The 13,416-nt window shown below is 56.7% G+C and overlaps 4 protein-coding genes across 4 annotated transcripts; 2 read left to right on the top strand and 2 right to left on the bottom strand.

Moving 5' to 3' along the window:
• Positions 1–1,711: 1,711 nt before the first annotated feature.
• CC84DRAFT_1112376 (uncharacterized protein) lies at positions 1,712–5,766 on the top strand. Its single transcript, XM_018175315.1, has one exon. It carries the CDS (start codon positions 1,736–1,738, stop codon positions 5,411–5,413), a length of 3,678 nt encoding a protein of 1,225 aa, XP_018040611.1. The 5' UTR covers positions 1,712–1,735; the 3' UTR covers positions 5,414–5,766.
• A 2,740-nt stretch (positions 5,767–8,506) lies between these two features.
• CC84DRAFT_475690 (uncharacterized protein) lies at positions 8,507–10,439 on the bottom strand. The gene is made up of 3 exons (XM_018186415.1): positions 10,219–10,439; positions 9,686–10,048; positions 8,507–9,634 (listed from the first exon to the last, which is right to left on the bottom strand). The coding sequence occupies exons 1-3, from the start codon at positions 10,272–10,274 to the stop codon at positions 8,707–8,709; spliced, it is 1,347 nt and encodes a 448-aa protein (XP_018040612.1). The 5' UTR covers positions 10,275–10,439; the 3' UTR covers positions 8,507–8,706.
• Positions 10,440–10,889: 450 nt separating this feature from the next.
• CC84DRAFT_1184344 (uncharacterized protein) lies at positions 10,890–11,828 on the top strand (the record flags this gene model as incomplete). Its single annotated transcript, XM_018180743.1, has 2 exons — positions 10,890–11,060; positions 11,112–11,828. The coding sequence occupies 2 exons, from the start codon at positions 10,890–10,892 to the stop codon at positions 11,826–11,828; spliced, it is 888 nt and encodes a 295-aa protein (XP_018040613.1).
• Positions 11,829–12,040: 212 nt separating this feature from the next.
• Positions 12,041–13,235, bottom strand: CC84DRAFT_1084367 (glutathione S-transferase Gst3; the record flags this gene model as incomplete). Its single annotated transcript, XM_018174050.1, has 3 exons — positions 12,041–12,455; positions 12,557–12,902; positions 12,968–13,235. The coding sequence occupies 3 exons, from the start codon at positions 13,233–13,235 to the stop codon at positions 12,041–12,043; spliced, it is 1,029 nt and encodes a 342-aa protein (XP_018040614.1).
• Positions 13,236–13,416: the final 181 nt, after the last annotated feature.

The raw sequence follows: 13,416 nt of genomic DNA on the forward strand, positions 1-13,416 counted from the left end.
GGTCTGGGGTACGTCCTCGGCGAAATCAAGCTGTTCGTATTTACCACACCAGGCAGTCCAACTATATTGATTCAAGATAATCGATGTCGACCACCAGAAAACGGTTTACACGTTCGAGCGCGCGTTCATTTGTAGTTAGTGTAGGTTAGCATTAGCATATGGTTGGGATGGTTGTGGATTTGCAAGAGCACCAAATTGTAAACGTGCCAGGATTTGGGCCGGTATCGGGGACTCCAAAAACCGCGAGCCGCGATCCCTTGTCTATATCTGACGTAGGCGGGGTAATAATTCATGCAGGTCTACTGCGCTGAATGTGATTGAAAGGCGAAATATGAAGCGTACTAGTGGCTGTGGCTTCTGACTACGGGTGCAGACGGAACTCACGAAATATACCAAGAATACCGCGAGCAGCAGCTCGACATGATACATACCTTGCCATGGCTGGGGCAGGGATGTCGTGCTAGAATTCCTGTTTAAGCGTGGTACAGTCGACGAAGTGAGACCACCTGCGAGTCAAAAATGACACTGGAGATAAGAATAGTGGCGACTGCCGGGAGACGTGAGCGGTACGACGACGCACGACAGATGTGGGCCAATGATAGCTGGCATCGTTGCACAAGATGATGATAGCCCCTCTACATAGGAAGGCAGAGTGATGTGGAGCCGGCAAAATGCTGTTGTCCTGATAGCAAACCGTTTTCACGCCGGAGAGTAGTGAATGCGTGTATTTGCCTGCAGCAAGGTCACTCGACTGAACGCTGAATTTAGCGTCGCGCTCGCATATGCACGATGCTCTTGCTATGGGGTGATTTACGCGCGGCTGCGGTCGGTCGTTTGGTGCATCTTAGACCACGCCCGATTTTCAAATTCGTGCGCTGCGTCCTGTCGGGTCCAATAACAAGTTTGTCTTTCTGTTAGACCTAGCTCGGAAGGCAGACATGACGAGCACGGCGCAGGATAGCGATCGTCTCTTATGAAATCGAGTCTGATAACTCAGCGCATGTGGACAGGAAGCATCGAACCAGGCTGCAGCTGCAGTGAGACGTAAGCGAGTTGACAGTGCTGGCCAGTGTCTCCAAGTTGCAACCGGGGGATCCTGGCAGGCGATCTGCATGTGCAGGTAGGGATGCGAACTGTGTAGCAGTGGGCAGCGGCCGACCCGCGGTGACTGAGGCTGACGAACGGGCGTGTTGATGTGATGTGATGGACGAGAGAGCGCAGGAGACAAGGTGACCGATCGCAGCGCGTCATTCCTTAGCATCAGACGGGAGGGAAGGGAGGGCCAGGCCGCCCGGAATATATACGACGCACGATGCACTTCGGCTCGCTCGCTCCATCGCCGTTGGTGCCGCAGCCCTTCACCGCCATTGTATAACTAAGCGCGTCATCAGCCTGGCTCTCACGCCTCACGCCGCGCCCCTCGTTGCTCCACCGACCGTCTCGCGCACGCGACATCGTGGCCCACACCTCTCCTGCAAACCTGGAGCTGCCGCCCGCTTTCTGACGACGCCGCCCACGCGCGCTCGCTGCCTCTCCCCACACGACGAGCCCGCCGGAGTCGACTCGGCCGCCGCGTTGAAGCCTCCCCTCGCCCCGGGACCCGCCCGCAGAGCCAGACGGCGCGCTGCCATGGGCTGTCCACGTCCGACGCTCCCCCAAGTTGCTCGCCAGGCCTTCTACTACGGCTTCCTGAACAACTGCTGAGACGCGCCCCGGCTGCTTCCATGGCTGCGGCATGCGCCCGGTAGGAGACATGCTCGGCCAATTCTTCAGCGGCCGCAAGGGTGCGAATGCGCATCCCTCGAGCACGCCCACGCTCGACTCTGCCACCGAAGAGTCGCACACGCGCCACCTGCTCTACCCCGACACGAGCACCCTCTGCCACCCCGACGGCCAGCCGTACCCGCTGCACGGAGCCGCCCTCTCGCTGGGCACCGCACACGACGGGCCGCTGCCCGAGATCGACCTCGAGTTCCCCCGCGACTGCCGCATCCTCATCGCCCAAGATGAGTCCAAGAGCACCCACAAGACGCTCCTGTTCGATTCCAAGCCGGGCCCTCTCCGCGCCGAGTCGCCCACCCAGCCCGCCACGCGCTCGCGGGCCTTTGGCGGACTCGGCGGCACAAGCACCACGGGTCCCTCTCTCGGGGGCATGCATGCACGCCGTGCCTCGCTCGTCACCGAGTCCACCCCGCGCTCGCCCACCGTAGCTGCCTTTGCACGCTCGCGGACCCGCGGCAACTCCATCTCGTCCATGCCCAACATCGACGAGCACGCGCAGACACAGGCAAAAGCACAGGCGAAATCAAAAGAGTCCACGGATCTTGTCAATGCTGCTCTAGAGTGCATGTTCGGCAACACGCCCATGAACTACCGAGGCAACTCGAACAAGATTCACATTGTACCACTGGAGTCTAAGCCGGCCGATCCAACTGCTGCGATTCCTCCTCTACAAGACGGCACAAGCTCGCTGGGCAGATCAGCAGGCCTCAGACAGAGGAGCAACCTGGCCAAGTCGTTCACTCCCGGCAACATTCCTCCCGAATTAGCAGTCGGCGAGAGCAGCGGTGTCACCCCGAAAGAGTCCAGAAGGCGTACCATCTTCATTACGCGCATGTTCTCCGTCACCATGCCCGATGATGAGCAAGACACGTCCAACGTGCGCACGCCGACGCCACAAAGCTCTGTTGGCACAGGCAACGGCTTTCCATTTCCAAGTCCGACTGCTAGAGGCCCTCAGAAGTTACCACCATCCCGGAAAAGCCCCATGTATGCCATCACCATTATTTTGCACCTGCCAATAGGCGCCCCTTCGTCCACACTACGACCACCGTCTCGGCCGGGCCAGTACAAGACGCAACACTTGTCTACCTCCGCACCAGGGAACGACTCCTTGGGGTCGTCGCTGGATTCAGATCGTCGGGCTGGATGGTCTTGGGTCGATGGTAACTTCGGTGTCGACTCGCTCTTGTCCATGGCTCTGAGCAGCGATGTAGATGATCGTGTCGATGTCGTGGGCCAACACTGGGATGTCATTATGCGAACTCTCACCAGCCTTCAGTTCGTTGTACAAGAGAAAATATTAGCCTACTTGAAGACAGCGCAGGCAACGGCTGTTCCTTTGCTTCATCAACCTCGCGTACAGCCATCCCGTTCAAGCCTTCGAAGCACAACCAGCCTGCCAGCCCGCCGAGTTGTGGCATTGCAGCCGAATGCTCTCATGTTCGACGCTGATATTAAGAAGGCAGTCGACCTAGCAGGCAGTCGCGTGGTCAGTGGCATGCGAATTCCTCGTGTCTTGACTGGACAGGGGAAATGGGGTGTATGGCGCGAAGAAGCACGATGGCTTGGGAGGTGGGCAGGCGGGAAAGAAGAAAACTTCTTCTTCTTTATTCTGCTGACTGCATTCCTCGGAAATCATACTGAATGGCTCAACGTGCTTGGCCCGAAGCTGCATCGCAGACGACATCGAGAGCAGCACAAGGTCAATGCAGGTGATAATCTCATTATTCCGAATCGGACTGTCATCGTTTCGCCAGACAAGATGGCTGCACGGCGACTAATCTTTCTCCTTGCTGCTTTTCTTCCGCCAAACGCCTCAAGTTCGTATGATGTCTCACCTATGCGACCGAGCACATCTGCTTCCTTACGTGGGTACTCGCAATCCCCGCCAACCAATATGCCACCATCTCGGAAACATTCATTGCGTCGGCAAATCAATCGGCGACCTCGCGGTAAAGACAGCCAAATCAATATACGTCTTCAGCCCCCCACTGCAGACGACATAGGCCCAGGCAACCTTGAATCTCTCGACAAAAGTACAGAATCCGGTGTAACTGAATTCCCGGAAATGCCGCGCCATTCCCGCCGTTCTTCTGCGCACTCTATACGCACGAGCCTAGTCATGCCTTCAATGTCTGACACCGCTGCTCTCGCGAAATCTACAAGCGCTGCCGTGTCTACTGGTGCACCCCACAACGACGCCCCTGTACCTCATTTCGCGCTTCCCAGAACCAAGTCTGGACCGATGCCTGATTACAGACCTGAAAGTAACGACAGTCTAGCCTCCGCCAACCTGATGAATACTTTGCAGAGAAGCAGCACAGGTCACGCGAGCAATCCCAGTACCGAGTCGGGCAACAGCAGATGGAGCGGCTTCATGAGCTTCTGGGGAGGCAGGCGTGGCTCTTCCACCGACCAGAGCGATTACCTGCAGACAACGGACGATGGCCTAGGCGTTGCAGGCTCGGGTTATAGAAGTCAGGAGCGGCCTCGTTCTCAACTGGAACAGATGGTCCAGGAACTTTCAATGGATGGTGTATTTGGCGAAAGCGATCCATTTGATCCGTCAGCGAGTAATCCCGGTACCACTGGCGAAGACTCCCCAGAGACCTATCCAGTTGGCTCTAGCGGCGTTCCTGCTTCAGCCGCACGACCAATCCCAGAACGTCCGAAGACGTTCGACACTGCTCTGAAGCTGTCTGTGAACGAGAAAGACGGAGTTATTGACGTGGATATCCCGCTACCCGATTTTGGTTCTCCGCTTCAATCACCTCTGTTGGGAGGATACGGCTCCGTTCCTAGTCAGCAAGGCTCCAGCTATGGTGAATCATCGGTTCTATCAATGCCCTATTGCGAACCCGAACAGTCGGTTAATGCTGCGGGATGGTTGAAGCAATTCCATCCGGATTTTGCTGTTCAGGCGATCAGGCCATACCATGAACTAGAGCGTGATATCAAATGGGCTATGAGCGCTGAGCCAAGTCCGATTACTTCGGCTGCCACACCTACGCTAGAGCAAGGGCCGCTCGAGCGATGGGTCGATGTCTGTTCTGCACTCATCGCAGATACTCGAACGTTTAGTATCAAGCGAATCAGCCTGCGACGCCTCATTCGACTCATCCCTACTCCAACGTACCAAGCATCTGCTATGACACCTGGTGTCTCAGGCATGCCACCCGGACGGTCGCAATATGGCAATCCTTATAACACAGGAGCTGCAGCGCCAATGATGACCGAGATGCACCTGGCGGAGAAGTTCGTTGAAGAGCAAATCATGGACTTTGATGCAACTCTCATTGACGCTGTTGATCGCTGCCTGGCACAGTCGGGGCAAGGCTCCCGCGCCCAATCCGCCAGCTCTTCACGTTCAAGTTCTCGACGAGGACGCCGCGACAGTCGTCCAGTAACGGATGCACCACCACACGTCGAAGTCCCGCAAACCGATTGTAAAGCCGTGATCTTCGATGCCCTTGAGATAGTGGTAAAGAATGTAACGGCTGAACGCGAGACTAAGCAGGTCGCAAACGATGAAACAGTAACAGAAAGAAAAGGCAGGGGCGACACTGCTCGGACTGCGACTGACTCGTCGCTGAAGGAAGGCATACGACGCTGGCTCACTGAAGTCGAGTGAAGGCTCTCGAAATTATATCTCTACCAACCCACGAACGGAAACAGCCTAGCCCTACGTACTCAGTATACGATGGAATCCTTGGTACTCTCGAGCCTCTCTCGTTGCCAGTGTACTATATGGAGATCGACCGGCATCAACGTCTCATTTCTTCTCCTATACGCCTTACTGTCTTTGAACGAATGGACTTGTCATAACAGGACCGCAACTCCTTTTTCAGTACTATCCAGTCGTTGCGTTTTAGCGGGCGTTGATGTGTATTTGTCACAGCATTATATGCGTACTCAGGTTCGATATCCATGGAGTGGCTAGTTTGGACTTCAGTCATCGCTAGACTCGTATTTCCCGTCGCCAGCTTGTATGCCGCGAGCGATACCAATAATCATAATGAGTCAATAAGTGCACCAACCTGTTACTGTTCAGCTTTTCCACACAAGCGCACCACAACTCGTATTGTCGCATGACAAAGGCCCCCAAAGAAGCACGATGCGATCTATGCGTGCTCAGCCAGAAGGCACACTAGGTGTTAGAGCTGCGTATGATCTAACAACACTTATTTACGCGTACAAACTCTTCGTTTTGCGCCCGATTGTTCCCCATGTTTTTCGTAAACGGGCACGAAGTCAGCTACGAGCGACGCGTGTCATTGGGGCCCGGCCCATCGATCGAACCCTGCACGCCATAGCGGCTCTTTCAAAAGGTACCTCCAGTAGCAACACTAGTTTACCCTGATATTCAATGGTGAAAGAGACTACTCGATAACAGAGATCCCGGGAATCTCATCTACAAGGCACAACCAAGAAGTGACCTTGATCGACCGCGGACGACGGCCTAAGCTGCCAGGCTCGGACTTCGGACGAGTCCACGCTCGCGCCCGATCACACCTCGAATATATCATGACATCTGTGAAAGAGTCGACCCGGTTCCTAATCAGATGTATGATAGCAGCAGCGCATAGAATGCGTATCGATCAATGCAGCTGCTACGCTGTTTTGACTACTGAGATGCATGGGCTGCGCACTCGGCCCACGTCAGGCATGTAATTATGTAACTCGCATGCACTTAGGAGATTCGAAGATCGATCCGAAGCCCCCGTCAGATGTATGATATAGTCTCAATATCGACAAAAACTACATGCCGAACGAGTCAAAAGCATCGTCCGCGGCGTTTGATGCCTCGCCTTTCGAAGTGCATCTAACCTCACGCGTACCGCTCTTACATCGATTTACGCTCATCGAGTCTAAGAATATGGTCCGTGCTGATTTCCTACCTATAGACCAGCATTCAGAGTTCACCCACGGCGCTCTCATTTTGCGATGTTTTGTCGAGGCTTACACCACGAACCACGAAAGGTCAGCGGCAAACTCGCTACGGCACTTGTATATATAGTGCATCAGTTGAAGGTTGCGTACGCCTCCAGATGTACCTTGCTAGAAATAACACACAGGGTAGCGTGTAGGAGCCTCGCCCCAGCTTACTATAAGACATGTCGCGTTCTCATCAGCATGCGTCATTACCTTTCAAACCCGTGCGGACACGAAATCACGTATGATAGGCTGCGGAGTTTCTCATGCACTGTGCTACTAAGCATAACCTTCCGGAAAATAGGCATTCGGCGTCGAGTGCAAGGCGTTACGCGTGCGGACACAGGATCTTAGATATGTAAGAATGCCGGGGTTGAGACCTTGCTCGGACCTCTCCTGCGCCCTCGGTACCGAACCCCTGTCAGCCCTATACTTGTCTCGGGCCACAGGAGGGCTCGGGTTCAACGGTCGCTGTGGACCTCAAGTCAATACGAGTCCGACTATCTTTGCTGCGAGGCGGAGGGCATCGGTCGAAAAGCCCTCGTCGTTTCTAGGCTCTCAGAGACAGCCTACAGTTGATCTTGCTTAGACAACGGACTTGTGCATGCTCACTACTTACGAGGCGATAATTAACTCTGTACGAGAGTAGTTGATGGTATCTTGCAGGAACGATAAGATCCCGACATCATGCTGGCACCCGGGAGGAGTGAGACCTGCGTTCACCTGGCTGCGCATGCGTCATTGCATCCCGCACCCCATAACTCCTCGTACGAGAGATGAAATCTACCTAGTATCGATGCAGTTGCCCGGGGACCGAGTGTCAACCAAACCAAGCGAGTGCCATGGTTACATCGGTACCGATAGCTTGTCTCCCAAGAGCGTCTGAGCTAACAGTCGGACCATCCGGAGTAAGTATTCCGCTTTGTCTAATATGATGGATGATGTATTGAAACAATTTCTAGACTAGCTGCATTGACCGTGATATAGCAACGGAGTGCTGGCCTGATCACTTTTTCGCCGCCATGAGCAGCTTGCGCCACTATCACACCAGGATGTTCGAGCCCCCATCCCATCCTTCAACATCAAGTATACGCTACGCGAGTCGTAGAGCCCTGCCATAACTAGTCTGGAAGACAAACAGGCTTGTCCTGTCCGACTCATTTGCTCAGCGGGCCGAGACTACGGATGCACTTCCATCTATCAAAACATGCTTCACCAGCCTCTAGCGACATGCTCTTGGTCACGACGAACAAACATGCACAGGCAAGAGGTTGACTCAGTGAGAAAGCTTACCCATACAATAACACCCCCATCACTTCGTAATGCTGTTGTATGGACGCCATGTTTCGGGCATTCCCGAGACGAGTCGAGACCAGACCACCCTCTGTGTGCACCCATCGGGCGCGACATGCGGACCCTGACTCAAGTGTGTGTGATGCGTTACTAACATGGACAATGCTTAGTGAATCTTCAGGCGAGCCACATGCCGTACTCGTGTCAAGTACATTGTGCAAGTCAAGTGGCTGCCGCCTTGCCAGAGTCGCAGCCCTCGTCCACCCCAAGCGACTCGACGCCTACCATTCGTCTGGGTGAGGTCTACGTAGCGCACAGCCTCGCGATGCCCATAGAAAATCCCCCGAACAAGTCGCAGGAACAGGTCGCACAAGCCACGATCCTGCCGATCCTTCTGCGCCTCAGATCTTCAACCTCACACCATCATCACACATGCTATTTCCGAGAGTGAGAGAATGCGACAGGCAACTGCATCATTACGCCGGGTCATCTGTTGCGTCGTTTTTTGTACATGGGTATCTGAATCTACATTGTTCGTTTTTCGCCTGGCTGCGTGCCATCCGTCCCCCGCGAGGCTCACGGCTCGCGCGGAGCATGCAAACACCGCCTCGCGCTGCTACTTTCCTCTCAAATGACCGAAAAATAAACAAGACTTGCGCATCCAACTCCAATCGTTGCCGCTGTTGCCAATGTGCGTGCTCAAAGCAGAGGCGCTCCGGCGCCGCCCAGCGTGTGTCTCGTGACATCGTCACGCACCTTGCCAACCTTCTTAGCCGAGTCCATGATGGCGGATTCAATGGCCCTCAGGGCCTCGACAAGCTGCTGTCTGTCGTCCAGCGACCTGTTCCGCGCGCCCGCAAGCTGCTGGTTCTTTTCCAAGACACCGTGTTCCATGGTCTTCAGGTGCATTTCAATTTCGCGGATTTGGCTTTGGTAGGTCTGCAGTGTCTTGCCCAGATCATCCGTGCGGCGGTTGAAGTAAGCAATGAGATCCACTGGCTTCGTGGGGTCGTCGTTCTCCAGGGAGCCTGCTGATGCAGGTTTCGCAGTGGATGCAGACAGATTTGATGGGTTTCCGTAGCGGAACTGAGCAGGGAGCGCTTGGTTGACAATGGCACGGAACGAGAGCTCTGCGTCATTTGCGTCGTGGTCAACTATAGTCTTCAAGTGCGCGATGTTGGCTGCGTCGTTTTCCAGACCCAACGCGACCGTCGCGAGCTTCTTCTCGACGTATTCAACATCCGGTGCTATCGTCTCAAGTTTCTGGATGTGGCCGGGATAGGTTTCGCGCATCTTGTTGACATCGTCGATTCTTGCTTGAATGGCATCGTCGAGCCCAAAGACCTGTTTCTGAATGTCTGGGTGAAGATCGTTGAGACGGGTGGTGCCTTTGATCTGACTCAGATCGTTCATCTGAATGACCTGTGAGCCACCGAGGTTGGAGCTCTGGCCGAGGCCGCCGAGGGTGTTGTTTTGCGAATTCATGCCGCCAAACAGCGTGTTCGACTGTTGAGTTTGATTCTGCTGGAGGTTCCCAAAGAGCGAGGGGGTGGAGGTCTGGTTCTGCTGTTGCTGGGCATTTCCGAACAAGGACGAGCCGGTGTTTTGTTGTGCGGTAGACGCGCCGCTGAGGGACGCCGTTAGCCCTTGTGTAGCGTTTGCAGCATCCCTTACTTACAACAACGAGGGTTTCGCTTGGTTCTGGTTCTGGCTCTGGCCGAAGTTACCGAACAGTCCACCCGTTTGGGCAGGCTGGGTCTGATTCTGGGTGTTGGCGTTGGCACCCAGAGCGCCCCCAAATAAGCTGGAGCCCTGCTGGGGCTGGGGCTGCTGGGTGGATGCGCCAAAGAGCCCCCCGGCGGTGGGCGCGGGCTGCTGGGGCTTGTTCAGAGAGCCAAAGAGGCCGGCCGACTGGGGTGGCTGTGAGGACTGCGCTTGGGATGCACCGCCGAACAGCCCGCCCGTCTGCTGGGGCTGCGAGGCTGCGGTCGAGGAGCCGAAGAGACGGGCACTCTGTTGCCCCTGGCTCGTGGCATTTCCGCTGCAGGTCCGTTAGCATGGTGGGCATGGTCAGAGCAATCGGACCCCAATGGCGCTGGCCCCAGGGGCGGATGGTACGGTTCCTGTAGGATGCGGCCGAGGCTGCTGGACAGGACTCGCGCATGGCCGCCATGGAGACGTCGAGGCGGCGCCGAGGATATATATACGCACAAGAGACTGCTGCCTGTGTTGATGCTCAGCGAGTTGGAGCGCCCGAAGCCCGCCATTCTGATGAGCCTGCCGCCGTCTGTCTAGCCGCACGCAAGCCGAGTGTCTGCGCAACAAGTCCGGCCGTCCGCTCCCGCTGGGCTTCTGCGGGGAGCTGCCTGGGTCGCGGTCGGGGAGTGTCTGGGGCGATGAGCGGGCCGGCGACGGCGAGCTTCTCGTCGTGGAGCGACGTGGTGGCGCGGCGCGAGTGGGAGGTGGGGTTCGCGATGGAGCGGCTGGAGAGGAACGAGCCCGTGGACCTGCCGCTGTGCCGGATGGAGAGGGTCAGCGCGTGAGTAAATGTCTGGTTTGGCCGCAGAGCTCCCCAGGTAGCGAGCTGCACGCCAAGCATGCCGCAGAGCCGCCGACAGCACCGGCCCACGACAGGCACAGGCACAGGCACAGGCGCTAACGGGCCCAGCGACCTCGACGACCGCACCGTCCGCATCGGCCTCAAGAGGGGCAAGCTGCTGTACCTGTTCAAGCACCCGGCCCACGACGTCGAGCGCGACAAGCACCGCAACGTCATCACCCGCGCCCGCTTCATCAAGCAGCGCCTCGAGGCCCACGGCTACCGCCTGATTCCCTGGGACTTCAAGAAGGGCCAGCCGCCGCGCTTCTGGGACGCGCGCCACATGGACGACGACGACGACGATCTCTACGGGCCCTCGGAGCCCCAGCAGCCCGGGGCCGCAGAGGCGCCCACGGCCGCCGACGCTGACGGCGACGACAGCGCCGACGAGCCCATGGAGGAGGAGTCGGCCGACGACGACGACGACGACGACGACAGCGACGACAGCGACTCGGTACGCGCCGCCCCCGTCTGACTGCGCCCCGCGCCCGCTAACACAGCGCAGGACCTCGAGATCATCATCGACAAGCCCGCCGTCGCGCCCAAGCCTGCCCAGCAGCAGCAGCAGCAGCCCCAGGAGTCCAAGGCGATAAAGATCGAGGCGCCGCCCCAGGCCGCGACCGCGCCCTCGCAGGCTGCCCGCACCGCAGCGCCCCAGCACCCGACCCAGCCCGGCACCGCGTACCCCGCCATACGATCGTCCACGGTCGACGTGAACGGCGACCCCGTCTACCCGCCCGTAGGCAAGCCCATCACCCAGGTCGTCATGGACGCAGACCTGGCCGAGGAGACAAAGCCCTGGCGCCTGCCCGGCGCCGACCAGTCCGACTACTTCAACTACGGCTTCGACGAGTTCAACTGGGAACAGTACCGTCTCAAGCAGCAGACCATGACCGACACGCTGGCCGAACAACAGAAACAGCAGGCGGCCATGATAGCCATGATGAGCGGCATGCCTGGTCCCGGAGGACCAGCACCGACCGCCCCAGCCGGCATACCTGGCATGCCTGGTGAGGCTGAGATGATGCAGATGATGCAGCAGATGGCCGCTTCAGGCATGGACCCCAACAGCATGGACTTCAACCAGATGATGATGCAAATGTCCAACGGCGGAGGCATGGGTGGGTTTGGCGGTCCGAGCGGCAACCAAGGTGGCTTTGGCGGCGGCCATGGCGGTGGAGGCGGTGGGAGAGGGCGCGGACGCGGCCGAGGAAATTGGTAGGCCCAAGAGATGGCCACGAGGGAAACTTTCTGCCGTTGGTGCTTCAGGAGCGGGTGGCTGCATTCACGGCGTTCTATGTACAACAATACGATACCAAAAGGGCTTGTCTTTGGACACGACACGAATTGAACTCGGTTTGCAGGTTTCACGTGATTGTCAGCTGCAGCAGTGATATCGTGATTCATTCGTTGTCTGTACACCTCGACACCCATCTACGCCTTCGACGCAAACTTGACAGCAGGAACGTCCTCGTCCTTCGCCAAGATATCCGGCAGCGGTCCCACAGGCGTAATCGCAAACTGGTTGATCTGTGAGTGGCTCTTGGTGTAGTGCTTCTTGATGTGCTCAAACTGCGTCGTCTCCCCAAACGCCGAGTGGTCCCAGTACAGGTTCCGCAGCCACTTGTGCAGGTGCGGGTATCCGCTGCGAATGTCGCGGATGTTGCACTTGAAGTGCTGCACGTAGACGGGGTCGAAGCGGACAATCGTCGTGTAGAGCCGCACGTCTGCTTCGGTGATGGTGGGGGAGGAGAGGAGGAACGGGGTCGAAGATTTGGAGAGGCCTTCTTCGACACGGTCGAGGGAGGAGAAGAGGGTGGTTACCGCTTTGGTGTAGGCCTCTTCGGTGCTAAGATTAGATGTTAGAATCACGTTAGTCCGAACGTAAGAAGATGGATGTCGAAAAGACTCGAGAACAAAGTTACAGAAGGAAGGAAAGACAGAACTTACGTAGCGAATCCACTCTTGTACACGCCGTTGTTGATGTCGTTGTACACCCAGTCGTTCATCTCCTCAATCTCTTTCTGGAGTCTAGCCGGGAACAGGTCCACCGACTTATACTTCTCTTCGAGCTGGTCGTCAAACGCCGTGTAAAACATGCGGATGATCTCGCTGCTTTCGTTGCTCACAATCTTGCTGGCCTTCTTGTCGTACAGCGTAGGCACCGTAAAGCGCCCCTCGTAGTTGGGATCTTGCTCGAAGTAGATGTCACGAATGTGCGTAAAGTCCTCGTGGATCGGATCCGGCGTTGCCAAGTCCCCTGCAACCTCCTCGCCTTTTTCAGCAAATCTCCATCCTGCCATAGTCGTCAGCATTGATCTGACCCGGCTCCATGTCCCACGTCATTATGACCTTACTCACCCTTCTGACCCATGTGCCAATGCACGCTCGTGATGCCCACAAAGTCCTCCAGCCCCTTCAACTTCCGCACAATCATGGTGCGATGCGCCCATGGGCATGCATAGCTCACATACAAGTGATACCTTCCCTTCTCGGGAGGGAACTCAGCATCGGGCTTGTTCTCAATCCAGTTCCTGAACACGGACGTCTGCCTCTTGAATTCGCCCGACTTGTCGCCCGGTTTCACCCAGTCGGTGATGCTGCCTTTTTGCTCAGGTGCTTTGTCCATGGCGCCTTTTCTGCTCGAGTATCTGAAGGCGCGGTATGGAGGCGCGGTGGATGATCTTTGTGTTAGGAACCCGGGTAAAGTTGAAGATGCTCGAATGCGACACCGGAAGAGAAGTGCGGACATGTAACGTGGTGAGCCAGGAGGATGTGGGAATATAAAGCAAAGCAATGGTCACAGGGCC

The sequence above is a fragment of the Paraphaeosphaeria sporulosa genome (assembly GCF_001642045.1).
Source record: "Paraphaeosphaeria sporulosa strain AP3s5-JAC2a unplaced genomic scaffold CC84scaffold_2, whole genome shotgun sequence".
Taxonomy (NCBI): Eukaryota; Fungi; Ascomycota; class Dothideomycetes; order Pleosporales; family Didymosphaeriaceae; genus Paraphaeosphaeria; species Paraphaeosphaeria sporulosa.